Source organism: Bos indicus x Bos taurus, chromosome 10 (genome assembly GCF_003369695.1).
Source record: "Bos indicus x Bos taurus breed Angus x Brahman F1 hybrid chromosome 10, Bos_hybrid_MaternalHap_v2.0, whole genome shotgun sequence".
Taxonomy (NCBI): Eukaryota; Metazoa; Chordata; class Mammalia; order Artiodactyla; family Bovidae; genus Bos; species Bos indicus x Bos taurus.
The window spans coordinates 102707934-102732758 of NC_040085.1; the positions used below are offsets into that span (position 1 = coordinate 102707934).

The 24825-nt window shown below is 38.6% G+C and overlaps 1 protein-coding gene across 2 annotated transcripts in view; it reads left to right on the forward strand.

Annotated features, from left to right (window-relative positions):
• The window catches only part of CASC4 (cancer susceptibility 4), an 89113-nt gene that overhangs the window by 61191 nt on the left and 3097 nt on the right, over positions 1 to 24825 (forward strand). Inside the window, exons 7-9 of one of the 2 annotated variants that reach the window (XM_027552734.1) lie at positions 5843 to 5941; positions 6881 to 7051; positions 18752 to 18919. In XM_027552734.1, coding sequence (XP_027408535.1) covers positions 5843 to 5941; positions 6881 to 7051; positions 18752 to 18919 — 438 coding nt within the window. The remainder of the gene's footprint in view (positions 1 to 5842; positions 5942 to 6880; positions 7052 to 18751; positions 18920 to 24825) is intronic. The other variant, XM_027552735.1, reaches the window with a different exon arrangement.

Genomic DNA, 24825 nt, shown 5'->3' on the forward strand with positions numbered 1-24825 from the left:
GAACTTCAGCCTCAGCATCAGTCCCTCCAATAAATATTCAGGACTGATTTCCTTTAGGATGGACTGGTTTGATCTCCCTTCAGTCCAAGGGACTCTCAAGAGTCTTTTCCAACACCACAGTTCAAAAGCATCAGTTCTTTGGTGCTCAGTCTTCTTTATAGTCCAACTTTCACATCCATACGTGACTACTGGAAAAACCATAGCTTTGACTAGACGGACCTTTGTGGGCAGAGTAATGCCTCTGCTTTTGAATACGCTATGTAGGTTGGTCATAGCTTTCCTTCCAAGGAGTAAGCGTCCTAGTCCATGGCTGCGTCACCGTCTGCAGTGACTTTGGAGCCCAGAAGTAGTTTGTCACCATTTCCACTGTTTCCTCCTCTCTTTGCCATGAAGTGAAGGGACTGGATGCCATGATCTTAGTTCTTTGCATGTTGAGTATTAAGCCAACTGTTTCCACTCTCCTCTTTCACTTTCATCAAGAGGCTGTTTAGTTCCTCTTTGCTTCTGTTTATCTTTGGTAATCTTCCTTGATAATGGTCTTCTCAGTGATGTATATTTAGCAGTGTAGTAATGGCATTACCTGGTGGCAGCAGTGCTCTCTTGCCTTCTGTATTTTCCCCTGGCTCTTTGTGGTCCCCTGTGGAGAGGTCCTGGGTAAAATATATCGTAATATATGAAGTGAAGTAAAAGTTGCTCAGTTGTGTCTGACTCTGCCACCCCATACCATACAGTCCTTGGAATTCTCCAGGCCAGAATACTGGAGTGGGTAGCCGTTCCCTTCTCCAAGGATCGTAATGTACAAATAACTTTAATATTATATGTAATTCTTTTCAGTCTTTCAATGTCTGATTTTTTCCCCATACTTTAGCTCACATTTATTTCAAGCTCACATTTATTTAGTTTTTCTTAATTTTTTAAAGAAGTGCACATAGTCATCAACCTAGTGCTTAGTGGGAGTGAACTCGCTCAGTCGTGTCTGACTCTTTGTGACCCCATGGACCATAGCCTACCAGGCTTCTCCATCCATGGGATTTTCCAAGCAAGAATACCAGAGTGGGTTGCCATTTCCTTCTCCAGGGGATCTTCCCAATCCAGGGGTTGAACCTGGGTCTCCTGTATTGCAGGCAGACGCTTTATCCTCTGAGCCACCAGGGAAGCTAAGAATTTACTCTATCTAGTTACAAGAATGCTCACCATAAAATACAAGAATGCTCACCATAAAATTATTTATCATGATAAATTTAAAACCATATAAATGTTACAGATAAGCTTATTAGGTCATTAAATGTGTTCTATCCATAAAATGTGGTATATAGTCCTGAAAAAAATGATGTTGACTAGTTTTAATTAACGTATAACTATGCTTGCTTTTGGCCGTACTGTGTAGCATGTGGGATCTTAGTTCCCCAACCAGGGACTGAACCTGGGCCCTCGGCAGTGAAAGTGTGGAGTCCTGGCTACTGGGCTGCCAGGGAATTCCCAATATATCTATGATTTTTTTTTTTCATGAAAAAAAGCAGGTTACAAGGGAGCAAGTACAATAGAATCTCATTTTTGTGATTACAATTAGATACTTGTATATGTGTAGAAAAAATATCTGAAACTCTATACAAAACTGCAGAGCAAGATTAGTAGTCCAGGTCCACTAGTAATTTTTTGGATCTTCACTTTTTTTTGGTACCACTAACTGTAGCTATTAGTTCTGGCTCCTGGGAAAGCCTCTATCTTGTCTTGGGTGTAAATAAATCACCTTTCCCCTAAAAAAAGCAAGACTAGAGTGTTTTTTTGAAGGAACTTTTCTAGGAGAGCAAAAAAAGTCAAAGCAAAAGCATAGAACCCAAAGTATTTACAGAACGCACATTACTTTTTCCTCAGTAGTAAAAAGTCTGTCCACCAATTAGCTTACTGATGCAGATGGCCCTGTGAAGTACTGTGGCAATCCTTGACCCAGATCTTTCAAGTCAAACCTGTGAAGTTGGAAGTTTTGATTCAGTACTATGATACCATTTAGGAATGTTATAGAAGAAATTGAGATGGCACAGAAAAATATGTATAAAATATTAAACAACCCAATTATAAAATAGTATATTTAATAGTATCATAATTTTAAGGTATATTGTGTAATGTACAGGAAAAAACAAAACAGATAATCTTGAAAGGGTAGCAGTGCTTATCTTTAAGTGGGGGAATTGCAGCTCATTTTACATCTCTTCCTGCTTCTCTACTTTTCTGAACTTTTATGGAAATGTAGTATTCGCATCACACTCACAAGGCTCCATAGGACCACAGTTGTGTCCTTGAACTCCTCGTCGATGGAGCCACCCTGCCCGGGATTGTGTGCTGCCTACACTCTGGTCGTGTGAACCCTCCGATAGAGGGCCGTGGATAAAGAGAACTCAGGGACTTGAGCATGGGGTAGGGGTGTCCTGAGCTAGTCCCCCACGGATACCGAGGGATGACTGTGTGGTTTCTAGTACAGACAAGCCATGTTTTAGTGTGCTTAGCTTTACTGCACTTCACAGATTGTTTTTTTTACAAATTGATTGTTTGTGGCAACCCTGTGTCAAGCAAATCTGTGAGTGCCATTTTCCCGACAGCATTTGCTCACTTCATGTCTCTGTGTCGCATTTTGGTACCTCTTGCAATATTTCAAACCCTGTACCAGCAAAAAGATTACAACTTGCTCAAGGCTCAGGTAACGGTTAATGTTTTTTAGCAATGAAGTGTTTTAAAATTAAGGTGTGTAAATAAATAAATTAAAAAAAAAATGCCAACAAAAATAAATAAAATTAAGGTGTGTACATTGATTTTTTTAGACATAACACAACTGAACATTTAATAGACTACTGTATCATGTAAACATAGCTTTTATACGTCCTAGGAAACCAAAAAACTGCATGTGACTCGCTTTATTGCTGTAATCGCTTTATTGCAGTGGTGTGGAGGTGAACAGGCAGTACCTGCAGATACGCCTGTCTATCGGTTCTGAACACTGGCGGATGGGGATGGTGTATAAAGGCTGGGTTTTGTTTTTGGGCTGCGCTGCACCGCAGAGTTGCCCAACCAGGTATCAAATCCATATGTAAAGGCTCTTTTTAATCCCGCTCTTTCTACCTATGTAAATTTGCGTAGTTTCTCCTCCAAATAGTCAGCTTGCTCTTGAGCAGGAGGGATTATTGCATAACCTAAGAACATGTAACATGTATGATCACTTCTTGTTTAATCTTGAAAGTACCTCTTTTGTCTTTGGTTTATATAGTACTGAGGCCAGCTGGGGTCCAGCACTGATCGACAGATTTGCAGATTGTGACTGACTCCTCCTCCCAGTATATCTACTAGATGCTTAGTGTCCTCAGAGGCAGTTAGCAAGTCAAAATTGTGTTGTTAGGCCTTCAAAGTACTGCTCTTTAAAGGTGTCAGCTGCTCAGTTGCCTTATGTACAGATGTGGGTGTTGAGCATTGCAGCTGGGAATACAAACAAGGAAAGGGCAGCCAGTGAGATACAGAAAACCTCAGCTTTCTGTAACTTTGAATGGGTTGCTGTATTAGGGTGCATTTTAAGCTTCTTGGGCCCTTAAATTTGGAAATCTATATAATAATAAATACACAATAAATAATGAAAAAAATGATGAAATACAGTCACTGAAACAAACTTTGAGGATTATAAAAATAACCCAAGCATACTAGATGGGATTGACAAGGCGGTGGTGTATTAACAAATAATGTCCAAATTGCAGTTGCTTAAAGCAATAAAGTTTTGTTTATGTAAATGTTCACTTTGCGGTCTGATGCAGGTTGGATGACTCTCGTTGCAGCTCTCCTCCAAGCTATGTCTCCTTACATTATTTGATGCCACCATTTTCATAGGTAGCCTCCAAATTTGTGGCAGAAGGGAAGAGAGATTGTAGTTGATTTGCACAGGAGATTTTATTGGCACACTTAGAAGAGGCACATTCAATTTCACTTACATTCTCATGACTGGAACCCAGTTTCATGGCCTGTAACCATAAGGAAGGCTAATCTTCCTCTATGCCTAGGAAAAATATAATGAAATAGGGTCATGAAGCATCGTATCTGCCACACCAAAGTTTTAGAAGAATAAAATGGGCCATAACTGTATCTTATAGATCAGTTCAGTTCAGTCTCTCAGTCGTGTCCAACTCTTTGCGATCCCATGGACTGCAGCACGCCAGAACTCCCTGTCCATCACCAGCTCCCGGAGTTTACCCAAACTAATGTCCATTGAGTCGGTGATGCCATCCAACCATCTCATCCTCTGTCATCCCCTTCTCTTCCCACCTTCAGTCTTCCCCAGCATTGGTGTCTTTTCCAATGAGTCAGTTCTTCGCATCAGGTGGCCAAAGTATTGGAGTTTTGGCTTCAACATCAGTTACTCCAATAAACATTTTGGACTGATTTCCTTTAGGATTGACTGGTTTGATCTCCTTGCAGTCCAAGGGACTCTCAAGAGTCTTCTCCAGCACCACAGTTCAAAAGCATCAATTCTTCGGCACACAGCCTTCTTTATGGTCTAACTCTCACATCCATACATGACTACTGGAAAAACCATAGCTTTGACTAGACAGAGCTTTGTCGGCAAAGTAATGTCTCTGCTTTTTAATATGCTGTCTAGGTTGGTCATAACTTTCCTTCCAAGGAGTAAGCATCTTTTAATTTCATGGCTGCAGTCACCATCTGCAGTGATTTTGGAGCCCAAGAAAATAAAGTCTGTCACTGTTTCCACTGTTTCCCCATCTGTTTTCCATCAAGTGATGGGACCAGATGCCATGATCTTAGTTTTCTGAATGTTGAGTTTTAAGCCAACTTTTTCACTCTCCTCTTTCACTTTAATCAAGAGGCTCTATTTCTTCGCTTTCTGCTATAAGGGTGGTGTCATCTGCATATCTGAGGTTATTGATATTTCTCCCAACAGTCTTGATTCCAGCTTGTGCTTCATCAAGCCCAGCATTTCACATGATGTACTCAGCATATAAGTTAAATAAGCAGGCTGACAATATACAGCCTTGACGTACTCCTTTCCCAATTTGGAACCAGTCTGTTGTTCCATGTCCAGTTCTAATTGTTGCTTCTTGAACTGCATACAGCTTTCTCAGGAGGCAGGTCAGGTGGTCTGGTACTCCCATCTCTTTCAGAATTTTCCACAGTTTATTGTGATCCACACAGTCAAAGGCTTTGGTGTAGTCAATAAGCAGAAGTAGATGGTTTTTTGGAACTCTCTTGCTTTCTCAATGATCCAACAGATGTTGGCAATTTGGTCTCTTGTTCCTCTGCCTTTCCTAAGTCCAGCTTGAACATCTGGGTGTTCATAGATGACTTTCAGTTCTCCCCTCTTTATCTGTTTCCCTTCTCTGTAGTTTTCATCTTGTTCTCTGCCTTTCTGTCACATTAAGCTGCCCAAGGTTGTGGTGCAATGAGTGAAAATTAACCTGTTTGCCTGTTGCCTTCATTTCTTACAGGAGAAGAGAATCCCAACAAGTTTTCACTATATCTGAAGAGACTCATTTATTTATTCATTCATCAAATTTTAATTGAGCTCCTGTTATATGCCAGGCACTATTCTAGGTATTGAGAAGGTAGTGGTGAACAAGACAGATTTCCTGTCTTGTATTCTGGTCAGATTTATTGATCACCAAAATCTGTTATGGATGGTACAATATTCCAATTAGTAACCATAAATTGTTAATATACCAACTATAAGGATTACAAAATTAGAATAAGCATCATAGGATTAATGCAGTGTAAATACATTCATGGTGGTTGGTTTTATAAACCATAATATTACTGGGGATAATATGGATCTCTTTTTTTTTTTTTCTTTTAGCTTTAAAGAAACCCCCTGTTTCCTTTTCTCAATATGAAAGTCATCAAGTAATCTCCCATCTTCCAACTGGACAACCTCTCTCCCCAAATATGGTTCCAGGTATGAAGTCTTATTCTTAAAATTCCATTTGAAAATCAGTGTACTGGTTACATATTGTTATATAGGGAATAAAACATGTCATTCAGGAGCACAGTGAAGTATCATTCATTCTTCTAGTTAACATTATGTATTGTCAAATGACTGATAAAAGCTCAGGGAGAAATCATTATAAAATTAACTTTGTCTAATGGACTATTAAGAGCAGAAGAGTTGTCTGTCCTGCCGCTCTGGACTGCCTTCCCTTTCAACACTCCTGGTGTGCGTGCATGTACCTTCTTCAGAATGTGTTCAAGTGTGTCTCCCAGAGGCCTTCTAAAGTTAAGAGATCCATCTATATTCAGCTCCCTACTCTCTACTTTTCTATTTGTTTTCTACTGAATACTTAGTTTTACAGGAATGTTCCCCTAAAATGAGAATTGATATGAATAAAATTCATTGTAATAAAGATCTAAATCAATTATTTGATGAGTTAAAAAGAGAAGTGAAGGAAAGAAAAGATATATCCAGGAGATACTAATAAGAATCAGGAGTGTGTCACTGTGTAGATGAAAATGGCTTTGAGAATAGAAGTTCTAAAAGCCTTATGGATTTTGGAGATTTCTGACAGCTATTTGGAATTTGGAGGGAAGATACAGATATCGCTGCCTTTCCGTTGGTCCCTGAGGTCTCAGAGAGTGAGTGACTGAGAAACAATGTATACAGTTGGCGAATGAGTTTATAATCAGCACTAAAGATATCTACCTGGGAATGGTCAGTAAACATCACACAACTAAAATCACATTGGTTATAAGCTTTGATTAAAGAAATAAAATAAAGCTTAAAAAAAAAAAACCTACCTGCTAACCCAGTATCAGATAACAGTGTGTCTTACTTTTCTCAAGTAGGTCTTATGAAATTTTTATGCAAAATATGACCTTAATTTGATTATTTTTGCCTTAGATTCTCATATAAACCACAATGGAAACTCTAGAACTTCAAAACAGAATCCTTCCAATCCTCTCCAGCGTTTAATTCCAGGCCCTAACTTGGAGAATGAACCCAGAATTCAAGCAGAAGTTCTAAAGCAGGCTACTAAGGATCGAGCTGGTGATTTCCATAAATTGAAGCAAAGTAAGAATCAGTTGATAAGTATTATGCTGAAAAGATTTCTTTAAATATATTTATTTACAAGGCTCAATTTGCATCTTCATTATTATAATCTCTAACAAATGAATATATAGTAAAGTTTTACACATATAAAGAGAAAGTATAATGGTGGTAAAATTTTAAAGAAAAGTAGATTTTACATATTCTAAAGAACACATTCAAAAGCTTCTTTTGTTCTCCATTAAAAATAAATTTAGGTGAGTTGATTTTTTAAAATGCTATCAGTTCTTACGAATGTTAAAATTTTTTGAGAAGTGAGAAAAGATAATATTTTGTTAAACTAGTAAATGAAACTTTGATTAGAAGAGAGGGAAGATCAAGATTTGAAAAATGGGTTCTGGAAGTAATAAAGACTGCGCGGTAGAAGGCTCAGTGCTGCTTGCTTTTCCGTTCCTTCCAGTTGCAATTTGCTTCATTTAGGTTTTAGGAGGGAATTGAAAAAAAAATGGAACAGATTCATAGTACTGGGTAATAAGGTTTGACTGCTTAATTGTTTCAGAGATATTGATTATGATAAGTGGAAATACCTGTTTATTTGCATAACCCTCTAATTGGTAGATTTTCAAGTTGTAGAAGAAAACATTTTGGTAGTTGACAGAATTAGGAACTGGCCGGCTCTCCTAAACTGTACTTTGCACTGCCTCTGCTGTTTAAACCTCCCTGCCTCAACTCCTGAACACACAGAATGTCTGGGAGCTCCACTTTGCTTTTGTTTACTTGTAAGGACGGCTTCCATGGCAGCAGCTCTTCAGAGCAGCGTTTAGGCGTTTACTCGTGCACGGGTTGTTTGTATGGTGAGATCTGCACAGTGTTATATTTTAAAATCGGTCTTATGACAATTATTCGTATTTCTGCATCTATATGAACATATAGTTTATTTACATTTAATTGATTTTCCTTCCTTGATGTTTTAAAGCCTATCCGTGTACCTTGACTTAAATACTATGTAAAACTGTTTGTGTTTACAAGGATATGGCTAATACTTTAAATACAGTGAAAAAATATTTCCTCCAAATCTTGTTGGAGGATTGGCTTCAAAACTTTTTAGCTCAACAAAAAGATGTGTATGGTAAGGTCAGAATCTTACTAAGATAAAATATCTTAATTTGATCACTTAAGATTTTCTTCTACTTACAGTTTATTCTGTAAAAATTGTTATCACTCTCTTACCTCCCAACCAGTCTTTGGGTAGATGTGACTGGAAAATTACTACTTTCTACAAGTTTTTTTCTTGGCCATGTTATGTGGCATGCAGGTTCCTAGTTCGCCGAACAGGGATCAAACCCATGCCCATCCCATGCCCCCTGCAGTGGAAGCACAGAGTCCTAACCTCTGGACTGCCAGGGAATTCCCTACAATTCCTTTTTAAAAGAGTTTTAAAATCTTATTCTGAATTCTTTTCAATATATACACAGAGAGTTGAAATCAGTGTGAGCACTGTTTTGTGATTTACTTTGACATTATTTCTTACATGTGTTTTAACTTATTAAATGGTTATGTAGTTGTCATTAAAATATATATATACACATACATATACACATAAAGATATATACATATATTCCATTGTATTTAGGTAATAATAATAGTTCATCTAGCTCTGCTCTTTAATTGATTTTTAAATTAGTTCGTAGTGTCTGACGTTAGCAGTCATGACTATGATTATCTTTTATTTCAAATTATTTCCTGCTTCTACTCTGAGTGTTCTTTTATAAGTATAATCTCCTGACTGAATTTGCAAAGTACTTGACTAACTTTATAGCTCCTGTTACAAATTGCCAGATTTTTCTCTAGAACAGTTTCACAGTGTCACTAGAGATGTTTACCCAGGTAATCACGATGGTGTGATCACTGACCTAGAGCCAGACATCCTGGAATGTGAAGTCAAGTGGGCCTTAGAAAGCATCACTACGAACAAAGCTAGTGGAGGTGATGGAATTCCAGTTGAGCTATTCCAAATCCTGAAAGATGATGCTGTGAAAGTGCTGCACTCAATATGCCAGCAAATCTGGAAAACTCAGCAATGGCCACAGGACTGGAAAAAGTCAGTTTTCATTCCAATCCCAAAGAAAGGCAATGCCAAAGAATGCTCAAACTACCACACAATTGCACTCATCTCACATGCTAGTAAAGTAAAGCTCAAAATTCTCCAAGCCAGGCTTCAGCAATACATGAACCATGAACTTCCTGATGTTCAAGCTGGTTTTAGAAAAGGCAGAGGAACCAGAGATCAAATTGCCAACATCCACTGGATCATGGAAAAAGCAAGAGTTCCAGAAAAACATCTATTTCTGCTTTATTGACTATGTCAAAGCCTTTGACTGTGTGGATCACAATAAACTGTGGGAAATTCTGAAAGAGATGGGAATACCAGACCACCTGACCTGCCTCTTGAGAAATTTGTATGCAGGTCAGGAAGCAACAGTTAGAACTGGACATGGAACAACAGACTGGTTCCAAATAGGAAAAGAAGTACGTCAAGGCTGTATATTGTCACCCTGTTTATTTAACTTATATGCAGAGTACATCATGAGAAGCGCTGGACTGGAAGAAACACAAGCTGGAATCAAGATTTCCGGGAGAAATATCAATAACCTCAGATATGCAGATGACACCACCCTTATGGCAGAAAGTGAAGAGGAACTAAAAAGCCTCTTGATGAAAGTGAGAGCGGAGAGTGAAAAAGTTGGCTTTCATTCAGAAAACGAAGATCATGGCATCCAGTCCCACCACTTCATGGGAAATAGATGGGGAAACAGTGGAAACAGTGTCAGACTTTATTTTTCTGGGCTCCAAAACCACTGCAGATGGTGACTGCAGCCATGAAATTAACAGGCGCTTACTCCTTGGAAGGAAAGTTATGACCAACCTAGATAGCACATTCAAAAGCAGAGACATTACTTTGCCAACAAAGGTCCGTCTAGTCAAGGCTATGGTTTTTCCTGTGGTCATGTATGGATGTGAGAGTTGGACTGTGAAGAAGGCTGAGCGCCGAAGAATTGATGCTTTTGAACTGTGGTGTTGGAGAAGACTCTTGAGAGTCCCTTGGACTGCAAGGAGATCCAACCAGTCCATTCTGAAGGAGATCAGCCCTGGGATTTCTTTGGAAGGAACGATGCTAAAGCTGAAACTCCATTACTTTGGCCACCTCATGAGAAGAGTTGACTCATTGGAAAAGACTCTGATGCTGGGAGGGATTGGGGGCAGGAGGAGAAGGGGACGCCAGAGGATGAGATGGCTGGATGGCATCACTGACTCGATGGACACGAGTCTGAGTGAACTCCGGGAGTTGGTGATGGACAGGGAGGCCTGGTGTGCTGCGATTCATGGGGTCACAAAGAGTCGGACACGACTGAGCAACTGATCTGATTTGAAAATTCACCAGAGTGCACAATTCAGTGGTATTTAGTACAGTCGTAAAGTTGTACAGTCATCATGACTGCTTTCTAGTTCCAGAAAGTGCTCATTGATACAGAAGAGAGCCTGCGCCCATTACACAGTCACTCCCCATTTGCTGACACCCACCGTCCTTGGCAACAACTGACCTTATTTCTGACTATGGATTCACCTATCCTGGATATTTCATGTAAATGCAGTCATGAAGTATGTAGCCTTTTTTGTCTGGCTTCTTTTTCTGAGCATAATGTTTTCCAGGCTCAGTCACGTGATCCTTTGTCCCTCTGACGGCTGGCTGTCGTCAGTTGTATGAATGCAGTCTGTTTGTCCCTCAGCCATAGATGGCATTTGGATCGTTCCCACGTTTTGGCTGTTGTGACTAGTGTTGCTCTGAACATTTATTTACAAGTTTTTCTTGAATACTCGTTTTCCATTTCTTAAAGTGTTGTTATATACATAGGTGTAGAATCGCTGGGTTATCAGTAATTCTATGCTGAGCTTTATGAGGAACTGCCAGACTGTTTTCCACGGCAGCTGCACCATTTTACAGTTCCTCAGCAATGCTCGAGAGGTCCAGTTTCTCGACATCCTTGTCAGCTCTTAATATTTTCCATTATCGTTGTTTTCACGTTGCCATCCTAGCATGTGTGAAGTCGTATCTCACTGTGACCTTCCTTTGCATTTCCCTAGTGACTGATGACAGTGATCATCTTTTCATATATTTGTTGGCCATTTGTATATCCTATTTGGAGAAATGTCTATTCAAGTCCTTTTTAAAATTGGGTTGTTTTCTTTGCTGTTGAGTTTTAAGCATTATTTATATGTTCTGGATACTAGATCCTTTATCAGATATATGATTTGCAAATGCTTTTGCCCATTCTAGTGTTTGCCTTTTCACACTTTGATAGTCCTGCAATGCACGAAGTGTTAATTTTGATGGAGTCCAATACATCTATTTTTCTTTTGTGGTTCATGCTTTTGGTGTCGTGTCTAAGAAATCTTTGCCAAATCACAGGTCATGTTTTCTTCTAAGGACTGTATAGTTTTTGGTCTTTTTTTTGACTTGAGGTACAGTTGACTTACCATGTTCTGTTAGTTTCAGGTGTACAACGTGATGACTCAGCGTTTGTACACATTGCAAAACGGTCACCACAGCACTGGTTTCCGCTTTCATATGTAGGTTTTTTGGTGTATTTTAAGTTAATGTTTATATATGGCGTGAGGTAAGGATCCAATTATACTCTGTATACAGGTATCCCAGCACTATTTGTTGAAGAGACCGTCTTTCTCCATTGAGCAGTCTTGGCATTCTTGTCAAAACTCAGCTGATGACACATGTGTGGGTTTGTTCTGGACTTGCAGTTCCGTCCCACTGATCCCGGCTGCCAGCACACTGTTGTGATCACTGTCACTTTGTAGCAAGTTTTGCAATTGGGAAGTGTGAGTTTTCCAACTTTGCCCTTCGTTATAAGATTATTCTGACTTTTGGAATCTCTGACAATCCCATCTGAATTTTAGGATCTGCTTGTTTATTTCTACTAAAGAGACAGTTAGGATTTTAATAGGAATTGTATGAAATCTGTAGATTGCTTTGGGGAGGATTGTCTTCTGAACAATATTAGGTCTATTAATCCATGAAGATACGATGTCTTTCCATTAATTTAGGGTATCTTAATTTTTTTCAGCAATTTTTGTAGTTTTCAGTGACAAATCTTGTGCCTCCTTGGTTAAATTTATTCCTAAGCATTGTATTCTTTTTTATGTTACTGTAAATCAAGTTCTCCTCTTAATTTCCTTTTCAGATTGTTTATTGTTAATGCATAGAAATATGACTGATTTTTTTTTTCCTTTGGCTTTTGGTTTTAAAATTTTTAATGCAAATTTCTAAGAATATGCTAATATTTGGGTTCATTTCAAAGATTTAGAATGTATTTTATTTTCACTCTTTTAGAATAATAGGTATGAATTATTGTTTTTAAATATACTATTAAAAAAATTTTTTTTAATTTAATATACTATAAAATATACCTATGTCATATATATTAATGTATATAAACATACTTATTAGCATATATAAAGATACTTAAGTCAATATTTTGAATATGATTCAAAAATTTTATGGGTATTTTACATCAAATACACTTTTTCTTTTTGCTTTTGTCCTGCGTTCAGCCATTTCTCCTATGTCCCCACCGCAGCCTCTGCCAACTATCAATCTGTTCTTTGTATTATGATTTTTATTTTTGTTTGTTTTACTTTTTTTTTTAGATTCTACGTAGAAGAAAGATTATATGGTACTTAGTGATTATATATGGTACTTACTGAGATTATATGGTACTTACTCTCGCCTGGAAAATCCCATGGATGGAGGCGCCTGGTGGGCTGCAGTCCATGGGGTCGCTGAGGGTTGGACACGACTGAGCGACTTCACTTTGACTTTTCACTTTCACGCATTGGAGAAGGAAATGGCAACCCATTCCAGTGCTCTTGCCTGGAGAATCCCAGGGACGGGGAGCCTGGCGGCTGCCGTCTGTGGGGTCACACAGAGTCGGACTCGACTGAGTGACTCAGCAGCAGCAGCAGCAGCGCTGATTGACTTGGCATAATGCCATCAAGCTTCAATCATGTTGCAGATGACAGGATTTCATTCTTTCTTATGGCTGAATAATACTTCATCACACATATATACCACACTCTCTTTATCCATTCATTCACCCATGGACGCTTGGGTTGTCCCCGTGTCTTGGCTCTTGTAAATAATGCTAATGCAGCATGGAGGTACTTGTATCTTTTCAAGTTTGTGTTTTCATTTTCTTCAGATAAATACCCAAAATGGAATTGCTGGATCATAGAATATTTTTTTAATTTTTGGGAACCTCCGTAATGTTTTCTATGAAGCCACAGGGGTAGCACTAGTTCACTTTCCCACCAGGAGTGCTTAGGGTTCCCTTTCCTCCACATTTCTCCAATTATGACTGATTTTTGTTTGTTGATCTTGTATCCTACAACTTAGCTGAATTTAACACAGCAGGTTTTTATTTGTGTATATTCAAGCATATCCATCTTGACTTATGAGAATCATTTCTTTTATAGAAAATCATCTATCTTATTTGGCCATATGTATACTACTAAATTTTCACTTTTTTTTTTTTTTTAACCACTAGTGGATTATTTGATCTCTTTGGAATATGCTGTGCTGTGGTAAGTCGCTTCGGTGTCTTGACTGTTTGTGACCCCCCAGGCTCTTCTGTCCAGGCAAGAACACTGGAGTGGGTTGCCGTGCCCTCCTCCAGGGGATCTGCCCCGCCCAGAGATCACACCCGCGTCTCTAATGTCTCCCGCTTTGGCAGGGAGCAGCTTTACCACTGGCGCCACCTGGGAAGCCTGAGCTTGTGTCTAGCACTCGGAAACAGATGGTCTGAGAAGATGCAGGCACTGACAAGCAAAAGACTTTATTGGAAAGAGGAGCTCAAGCAGAGAGCAGCAGGGTAAGGGAGCCCAGGAGAAGTGCTCTGCCACGTGGTTCTTAGTCTCAGGTTTTAGGTGGTACTGTTAGCTTTCTAGTTATTTCTGGCTGATGATCTTGCCCATGCCCATATTTGGTCTGATCCAGGGCCTTTCCTGATGGCGCGTGCATCTTTCAGTCAAGCTGGTTTCTAGCAGGAGGGTTTCTGGAAGGTTGGCAGGACATATTATAAACTGGTTGTCACCTCCCTTCTCTTGGCCGCTCCCCAAATCTTCCGGTTAGTCTTCGGTTATTGGACCTTCTGGTGGTGAGACTGCTCGTGCCAGCTGTTATCACCATGCCTGGCCACGGTGGGTGGTTTTGGTGAACGGTTTCCTAACAGACCATTCAGTTCAGTTCAGTGGCTCAGTCGTGTCTGATTCTTTGCGACCCCATGAATCGAAGCACGCCAGGCCTCCCTGTCCATCACCAACTCCCAGAGTTCACTCAGACTCATGTCCATCAAGTCAGTGATGCCATTCAACCATCTCATCCTCTGTCGTCCCCTTCTCCTCCTGCCCTCAATCTTTCCCAGCATCAGGGTCTTTTCAGATGAGTCAGCTCTTCACATCAGGTGGCCAAAGTATTAAGGAAATTCAGCATGTATTTGTTAAAAACAGCAAGCTCTAAGCAAACTAGGATTAGAAGGTAATTTCCTTAATCTGATAGAGTATCTGCCAAGATCCTGTCACAAACATCATACTTCAGGGTGAATTGTCAGAAACTTTCCTCTGAAATCCAGAAGACTAGGATAACCACTGTCGTCACTTCTGTCCAGCTTTTCACAGTAGGTCCTGCTCAACAAAACAAAGTACAAGAAAGGAAAATAAACAGTACAGAGATGAGAAAGGAAGAAATAAAACCGATAAGCCAATATTAAGATGATTTTATATGTAGAAAATTCAAAAACAGTATGTAAACTATTAAATATATTTAGCAAAGTTATTAGATAGGGGATTAAAAGTTAATTGCATTTTTATATGTCAGCAGTAAACATATAAAATGAAAATTTTAAAAAGAAACTTTTTAAGATTTTTGTAAGTTATTTTTTAAAAAAATTTCCACCTAACAAAAACAAACGTTCACCATAAATCACTTTGTCGGGATGAATTTGTCCAATCACACTGGAATAGCATGGCTCGAGGGCTCAGAAGGGATCTCCCAGAGTCAAGGCGAGAACCAGTGCTGAAGACAGGACTTTCTCTGGAATGTACCATGAGATAGGTATAGGAAGCCCCTTAAAATCTCTGACTTCACAGGTCTTCCATAATTATTCCCAATTTGCTTATCCAAACTTCCTCTACTTTCTAATTTAAATCCAGTCAAATTAGTCTCTTTACTGTCTCTTGAATACTCTGTCTTCATTCTTCCTTATTTGAATGCTCCTTTCTTTCTTTCTGTCACAGTATAATATATTTGCCTCTTTCGAGGTGAACATGATAACCATTACACTACAGAAACCTGATTGCCTCTTTTTTTGAAACCTTCCTTTCTAGCTCTTAACTCACATTGATTTCTTCTTGTATAACTTTTTGTAAGTATATTGCCCGATAACTATATAATTTATACATTTATACAAATTAATACATTTATATGGAGAAGGCAGTGGCATCCCACTCCAGTATTCTTGCCTGGAGAATCCCACGGACAGAGGAGCCTGGTAGGCTATAGTCCATGGGGCGGCTAAAAGTCGGACACGACTGAGCGACTTCACTTTCACTTGACTGGCAAGTAGCGAGTTTATGCCCTTAACTCTGTTTTTTTTCCCTCTCTTGTTGTTTATCATACTGTATATATGATAACATGAATTACTATTGTGGTCATACATTCTTGTTATTAATTTTCTTATTATCTCTTGAGTGTTACTGTAGTTGTATGAAAATTTTATGAGTGAATTCAAGCTAGTCAGAACATCAAACACCTTTAAAATAAAAAGAGAGAAGAGACTTTGTGAATTGTCCTGTTGGAATATTATAATAGGAGCAGGTTGACCAATTCTTTGATTAATATGCCATGTTTGATAATATTAGTTAAATTAATCTTATTTTGCAATAACCTTTTAGACTAATTTTTGGTCTCTATTTCATAATTCTGATTAAAAAATGAAAATATTTTCTTGGAGGAAACCTTGAGAAACTCACTTGGTAACTACCAGGTTAAAATGTTTATGTATTTAAAACAGCAATTTCACATTACATAAAGATGATTTAAGTGCTCCAGGCATTTTGTCCATAATATTACATATTAAGAAAAACAAAATATAGTTTTCTGTAAATCTCTCTTTTTTCCTTCTTAGGTTGGCATCTTTTATTTTATCATTAGAGAAAGAGATAATAATAGATACCAGATTTTTCTTTTTTGCATCACTTCCATTAGAAGACAGGTTGTCTTTCTCACAAAGAGCGTCGTTTCTCACGGTACTCTTTTTTCCTTCTTAACTCTTGTATATCCATCTATTTTCTCTCCCTCTCTTTTGATCAGTGTACGTGTTTTTTGTATATGCCCAGCTCTATTCTGGAATAGATTTAAGATGATCGTCTGTGCCCTCCTGGTAGCCCCCTTTACTTCAGTTTCCTGCTGTAAACTGCTCCCCTCAAAAACCTATGAGTATGATTTGTTCTTTAACTGTGTTTAGTTAAAAGAAAAATTGACTCTTTTTATTTGCTGTATAGCTGTTACAGTATTATATTATTTTCACATGTACAACATGCTAATCCAAAATTTTTATAGATTATACTCCATTTGAAATTCTCATAAAACGTTGGCTGTATCCCCTGTGGCGGACAGCATGCCCTCGTGGCGTATTCACTGCACTCGTGACAGTCCGTACTTCTTAGTCCCTGTCTTGTACTCCCCTCCGCGCTGCCCCCCTGGCGGCCACTCATTTGCTCTCTGTGTCTGTGCGTCTGTTTCTGTTCTCTCATATTCTTTAGTTTGTTCTGATTCCTAGATTCCACATATAAGTGATAACACAGAGTATGTATCTTTCTCTGACTTATTTCACGAAGCACAATGTCCTCCAGGGCCATCCATGTTGTCGCAAATGGCAAAAATCCCTTCCTTTTTATAGTTAAGTATATATCTTATATATACACCACATCTGCTTTATCCATTTATCCTTTGACGGACACTTAGGTTGCTTCCATATCATGACTACTGTAAATAATACTGCTATGAACATTAGGCTCCATATATCTTTTTGACTCAGTGTTTGCGTTTTCCTCAGATACACACCCAAGAGTGAAACTGCTGGATCATGTGGCCATTCTGTTTTTAGTTGCTTATGGAACTTCCATGGTGGCTGCACCAATCTACAGTCCCATCAGCAGTGTGCAAGGATCCCTTTTTCTCCACACCCTTTCCAGCCTTTATTATTTATAGGCTTCTTATGATAGCCATTCTGATCAGTGTGAGATGACACCTCATTGTGGTTTTGATTTGCATTTCCCTAATTAGCATTGTTGAGCATCTCTTCATGTGCCTGTTGGCCATCTGTATGTGTTCAGAAAAATGTTTATTCAGTTCATTTTTTAATCAGGTTGTTTGTGGTTTTGATATTGAGTTATAGAAGCTGTTTACGTATTTTGGATATTTTCTGATTGACTCTCTATTCAGCAGTTAGAAATATATTGGCCTGATGACATGGTGAGCCATCTGTGGAATTGACCAATACCTCCATAATTCTTTCTGTTTGAACTTAACCTTACTTTCCAAGCAGAGGAAGTTTGTCTCATTGCAATGTGAATTTTAAAAATATAATTCCCCCAATTTTAAACCTATCACAGAGTTTTTATAATTTCTAAAAATCTTAAATCATCAGTAAGTTAATGATATCCATATTTTGGGGATTGGAATAAAATTTACTTTTATGCTACTTAAATTTAATGTCAGAGTTTAACTTGTGTTTGGGAGTCAGATCTTAGTTTGCATAACATTTTTATTTTTGATGTCCATTTATTGAATAGCTTTTTACAGTACATGTTATATCTATTGCTCTTCTTGATTCTAGTTACTATGAATGTGTGCAATATAATAGCCTTGTGTAGGTCAACTTTTCTAAGTTTCCTCTGTCATTGACTTTTAGAAGTCTGGTTTGGGAGATGAGAAAGAATAAATCAGAATTACTTGGGATGTTTTTCAAAACACACACTACTAGGGATTCTGATAATTTACTCTTTGCCGTACCTCCTTGGAAACCCATGGCTATGGTGAATCATGGTCACTGAAGAAACTTAAGATAGCCCACCAGTATGTTAGTTTGTCTTATTTTCCAAAAAGAAACTGCATGGTTTCTACAAGCCTACATGGTACTCATTTATTCTGATAAGAAAAGTTATCAAAATTATTCCTGGAAAGTAATATTTTATAAAACAATAAATGACTACAGGTTTCATATATGTATATCTACTCATAAAATTTTTGATTCTCCTCCTAAAGTGTTAAGTTAGACAAATACTTCTATCAGAAAAGTTGTTGGTTATTAGGAAAATAGTTTTGAAAATTGTGCCCTTTTCTTTAAGAAAACATTCAAACCTTAAGTAGCAAGTACTGAAATTAATACACAGGAGAAATTCTCAAAATTATTTTCGGTCTTCATTCTTATTTCCTTTTATCTTAAATAACCTTCAGAAAATGTATCTTTTTTTTATAACCAGTATCCTGAAAGTTGCCAGGTTTCACTTGTCTGCTTTCTGATCTACCTCCAATATAGGTCCCTTCTTTTCTTCTCTCTTCACTCTTGATTTAATCCTCTGCCTACTTCACAGGCCGATTCTTTGATGAGAATGAATCCCCTGTTGATCCGCAGCATGGCTCTAAACTGGCGGATTATAATGGGGATGATGGTAACGTAGGTGAGTATGAGGCAGACAAGCAGGCCGAGCTGGCTTACAATGAGGAAGAAGATGGTGATGGCGGAGAGGAAGACGTGCAAGGTGAGCGTGGGCCTGGCCTCCGTGCCGTGACCGTGACACCCACCTCCTCAAGTTTTTGGTTGAATTTGTGTAGAATTTTCCCCACTTATTAGCAGTACGATCTTCATACAGAGAGGTATTCTGTGCAGTTTTTCAATTCTGTTTTGAAAACCATTTTGTGATAGTTGTATTTACAGATCTTTAAACAGATCATTTTAATTGTTTTCATTTTTAGTTATTATGTTACATGTTTTAGTGACTACAGTTAATTTGAAACTCAAACACTTCAGAAATTTTAGCACTAAATTAATTGTTTAAACTGTCTCTAGACTTTACCTAAGGCAAATACTCCCAGAAGATAATTCTATTCCCATTTCTCATCTGAAAACATTTCATCATTCTAGGTACAGATTTTGACCAGACAGCCACAAAGGGAATGGTCTCTTCCACACTGAAGATAAGATTATTTCACTAATGATTCAGCAGAGGAAGTCTGTTTTTAAAATTTTTCTGAGAGGTTTAAGGTTTATCCTTAACAGTTTTGTGAAGATTTGTCTGTTTTATGTTTAATACACAGATTCAACATATTTTCCCTGTTAACTGTGTTCCTTCTGAGTTTTTAACTTAGTGAAAGTTCAGAACCCACGTGTGTGCATGCACCCTACCCGTGCATGCGTATCAGAGTATGTTGCTTTATTGCAAGTTCTTAGGCCTGCTTTCTGCCTGCTTATCATTTAGTAGTATTTCTGGAGCTTTTTCTCTTTATAAAAATTATGAACTTAATGTGTGATGTATTCAATTTTATAATACATTGCATGAAGTATTTTTCAATGTAACCTGTCTTGATTTCTTTCATAACTTTTTAAAGTAATTAAATTTTATTTCGGTTTCTGACAAGAATTATCTCTGTAAAACTCAAGAAAATATAGTTGTCCTAGAATGTTACATTTTTGATAGAAAAAGGGGAACTAGTGACTCTGACTTCCACCTAGGCATTATTTTGATAGTACATTCTAGTGTTAGAAGAATGGTTATTGGGAATAGAAAGAGATTTATAGTTGTATAAGGATATATTAATGAGAACTTCTCAAACACTTTTTGGTATCATTGAGAAAATTGTACTCATCCATTTTTCTAGTCTCATCCATTTTTCATGAATCTTACCATTTCTTTCTCATTGCTTTTGTAATTTGTTTGGATTATATTTATTTGCAATTATTATAATGTTGTTTTACGGCTTTCTCATGCATGTATATCGTAATCACCAATTAGACTGTAAGCTCTTGGAGGGCAGGAATTTTGATTTATTTTTCCTTCTATTTTGTTTGCATCATTTTCTACCTTCATTTTCACACCACCCCTGCCCCCCCCCAATAGCCCTTAGCATCCACAGGACCCTTGGTAAATATTGTTAACTGATCATTTTGTGCCTGTCCCATTGAGCGTTTATTCTTACAACTGTGACTAGGTTAATAACCCATTAACTTCTGGTCTTATAATCTTGCTTGGTTTAAGCTTTAAACATTCTCTATTTTTCTTTCATAGAAGCTTCTGTCATCTCATTGGGTAATTCTGACGTTTTTATTAGTGCAATTTATTTCAATGATAATTGGAAATCATCTCTTACATTTTGGCTGCCTAAGGTTGAGGGCTTTTTGCTGCTGACGGCCGCAGGACTCTCGTTGGCCGCTTTCCTGCCTTCTGTGCGCGCTGCGCTTGTCCCCAGTGCCTCCCTGCTCTCCTGCCTCCCACCGCTGCTCCTCACGGCCGCTTCCACGTTAGCTGCCGGCCCTCGTGGCACCCCTGCCTTTCCCTTCACCACAAAACCAGTCCACTGATTCTAGTGCACACGAGGAGACGACCTGAGGTGATACCGCAGTTACGTAGGGAGGGGATGGTGGTTTCAGGGGCTTGCTCGTCTGCACGTGAATGTTACTTGAGCAGGGGGTTGCCATTTGGCTTTTTTTACCCCGTTTTGAGGTTCACTAGATGAGAGCCGCAGCAGCATAGGGCAGCTTCCCAGGGACCCTTTACCACAGGGACAGAGATTTGCAGGACATCTGCTCCAGCAAACAGAGGGAGAAGTTTGTGTGAACTGACTAAAAAGGAATATACTGGAAACCCAGATCATTTAAAATGTTTCAGAGATTCTTGAGATACAGTATTAACTGTCTAAAACGTGGGGAGGGAAAATTATGGTTCTTCTCTGGCTTATCAACAGTATGTACTTCAAATGATTATTATTACAGTAGTTAAAAGAATTATTCATAGATTCTATGTAGAAATAATAGTTGGGTTCCCAGGTCAGGCTGCACGTGAAGCCAAAGCAGGCAGTAGACGGAAAAAACGATTAGCCGCAGGGCCAGGAGCCAGGCCGCTGCTCCTTCCGGTATTTTGTACCCTCTCGGCCACCGTTTCTTCATCCGCAGTGTAAGGGTGTTGAACTAAAATAAACAGATGGTCCTTCTCAGTTCTAAAATGTTGTGGTCACATTCACGGTGGAATCACAATATACAAGTGTTAGGGACAAACGTGTTTCATATTTCAGCATACCTAAAACAACATCTTTCCCCAAACCCTGGAAAGAAAGTGGAAACTATGCCACCACCAAAACTCTGCAGGCAGAGATGTCACAAATTGAAGCTTGCACTTTATTTTTTTGACTTCATGGAAGTTTATTTCTAGAAGTAGGTGTTCCAGAGCAGATGTGGTGCTCCTCAGTGTTAAAGTTCCTGATTCCTTCCATCTGCCACTTCTTCTTCTTTTTTTTTTTTGATTAGCTTTATTTATTTATTTTTACTTTATAATATTGTATTGGTTTTGCCATACATCAACATGAATCCGCCATGGATGTACACATGTTCCCCATCCTGAACCCCCCTCCCACCTCCCTCCCGGTACCATCCCTCTGGGTCATCCCAGTGCACCAGCCCGGAGCATCCTGTATCATGCATCAAACCTGGACTGGCGATTCATTTCATATATTATACATGTTTCAATGCCATTCTCCCAAATCATCCCACCCTCTCCCTCTCCCACAGAGTCCATAGGGGTCTGCTCTATTCTCCATAGGATTAGGAGCAGGGGTTCTTTGTTTTGTTTTTCCTCAAGCTGTTGTTGAGTCCCTTGTATTTGAGATTCTACCTGTGGGACTAAGGTTCTAGCTTCAGCTAAGGACACCGACTTTGGTCTCTGAAATTCTTAATTATGAAATGCAGGCTTTGACAGCATCTCTAGCTCAGCTGGTAAAGAATCATCCTGCAGTGCAGGAGACCTGGGTTTGATCCCTGGATTGGGAAGATTCCCTGGAGAAGGGTTAGGCTACCCACGCCAGTATTCTTGGGCTTCCCTTGTGGCTCAACTGGTAAAGAATCCGCCTGCAGTGCAGGAGACCTGGGTTCGATCCCTTGGTTGGGAAGACCCCTGGAGAAGGGAATGGCTACCCACTCCAGTATTCTGGCCTGGAGAATTCCATGGACTGTATAGTCCATGGGAGTCGCAAAGAGTCAGACACGACTGAGCGGCCTTCACTTTCAGTAAGTCCAGATTTCTCACTGATGCCTGTTTATGCACGTTGGTCATTTGGGTCAGTCCTGCCTGCAGTGTTTCCTGCAGAATTAAGTGCAGCCTGTTTTTCCTGTATTTACAGTCCTGGTTTGATTTTTAATTCCTGGTTTTCTGAAACATCCTGACTGAGAGAAATATTTTTTAATTTACAGTGCTATAAACATTTTTTCCCAATGAAACAACAATGAAAAAGTTAACTACAAGATGAAATCTGGAAACACTACACATCTGATGGATGTATCTTTTTTTAAGTCATTTTTGATTATAATAAGGATATGGATGTTTACAAATTCCGTGTACTCTTATCTTTAACCCTATAGAAGCTCCATGTTTGCCAAATAGAAGATGGAGCGCATATCACTGAGTATAATCCATGGAGGGGAGTCTAGCATAGGGCCCAAATCCCTGGATTCTGGAGCCAGACTGCTTCTGAACTGCAGCTCCGCCACTTACTAGCTGTGTGACCTTGTGAATTACCTATACTTTCGTGCCTCAGAATCCTCAACTGTAAGACAGGGATAAATATAGTTACCTAACTCAACAATTGTTATGTGGATTATATGATTTAAATATTTATTCAGCACTTAGAATAGGATCTTTCATACTGTAAGTACTATATAAGTGTTTGTTGAATAAAATAATTAAAAAAAAAATAAAGCAATTACAGAATTTTTTCCCCTGGTTTGCATGCTTTACAGGATAATTGCACTTTGGCCTGTGCATTAACCTGTACATTTTAATGGAGACTCACTGCCTATTTCCCCAAGGCATTCTTGCTTGGTAGAGCTTGCTTTTTGGAGGTGGTCCTTTCTTGACTCAAGAGCGAGTTTAGAAATTATTTGATAAATTATAAATATCTTTATATTTAATAGTCATTTTATGTTGCTGAGTTATTTACAGATTTTGCTGCTTTATAAAATGAAATAAAATATTAGACCATATAATTATATATAGTGGCTGTTCTCCTATATCAGATTTGGCTAGGTAATTTCATTGTGTTTATAGATAAATGCAAAGAAGTTGTTGGTAGAACTTGAATTCTGGTTAGAACAGCTACACTGGGAGTGGGCTCTAGCTCATGCAGATGATACACAGTGTAAGAAAAAGGCAAGCAGAAGTACTATGAAAAGCAGTGTGAAGACCCCGTATTAAAATTTGCTGTAAAGCATAAATTGGTAAAACCAACAGATTCCTCCTTGAGTTTACACAGGACTTGCAGAAGTAAAGGCTGCCTTCCTATCCATTAATATACTTTGAAGTAGGAAAAATAGTTGTTATCCCTATTCTACCAAGAAGGTAATTAGAAGTCTAAAGAGGTTTAGGAACAAGATCAAGTTTGTTAAATGCCTCAGCCAGGACTAGAATTCAGTTTTTCTATTCCCATAACTTTGCTCTTGTTTTCTCTTTACAATTATTTATTTTAAAGTCTCAAAGGTAATCTCATTTTTCCTTTTCACAATTTTCCTGTTAATTTGCTAGAAATTCTCCTTTATATAGTAGCTTTTCCCACTGCTCTGTGGTGATTGTCTTCGTCTAGTTACTAAAGTCCTGAAAGATGTGTTTATAGCCACGTAGCGAGTTCCCATAACATGGGTCCTAAGGAGAGCTTTCCATAGAGGTGCCTGTGATTATTTCCCTTTCAAAACCAAGATAATTTCTTAAAGTACAAAGAGTTCTTTAATAAGAGAGTGATTAGTATATTTTTAAAATACAAATGTGATTATGGATATAATTTCAGCCTTTGCAAATAACAGATTTGGGGTTATCATTCCTATTGAATTACAGTATTAAAAATATGAGATCAATTTGCACTTCTAAAAGAGAATTTCTATAAATTTAACAGGAAAGTTATTGAAGGGTAAGAGAAAGCTGGTTTGTTTGGCATTGTTAATGACTAACTGTAAAGAAGAAATAAGAACATGTCATTATGGGAAGTTAATACATAGCACATGCACTACTTGGGGAGCAGGAAATGGCACCCACTCCAGTGTTCTTGCCTGGAGAGTCCCATGGACAGAGGCGCCTGGGGGCTGCAGTGCATGAGGTCGCAGAGTCGGACCCGACCGAGCAGTCACTGCTTGGCACACTACTTGGCACATTACATGCATAGCTCCTACACCTCATGGCATCTTTCCGGAGCAAAGCGTTGCCACAGATGATGCTGGAGAAGCTGAGAGGAGAGGACCTGTCAAACCGCAAAGAACAGAGTGGAGACAGCTACAGTGTACACATGAATTTGGAATCCAACATATAACCTTCTTTAAATTTTTATTTCCCAGTTATGATAGTAATACTTTCAGTCTGTCAAAAACTAACCTATTGGGTAATTGTAACTGAACCAAAAGGTAATGAAAGTTATT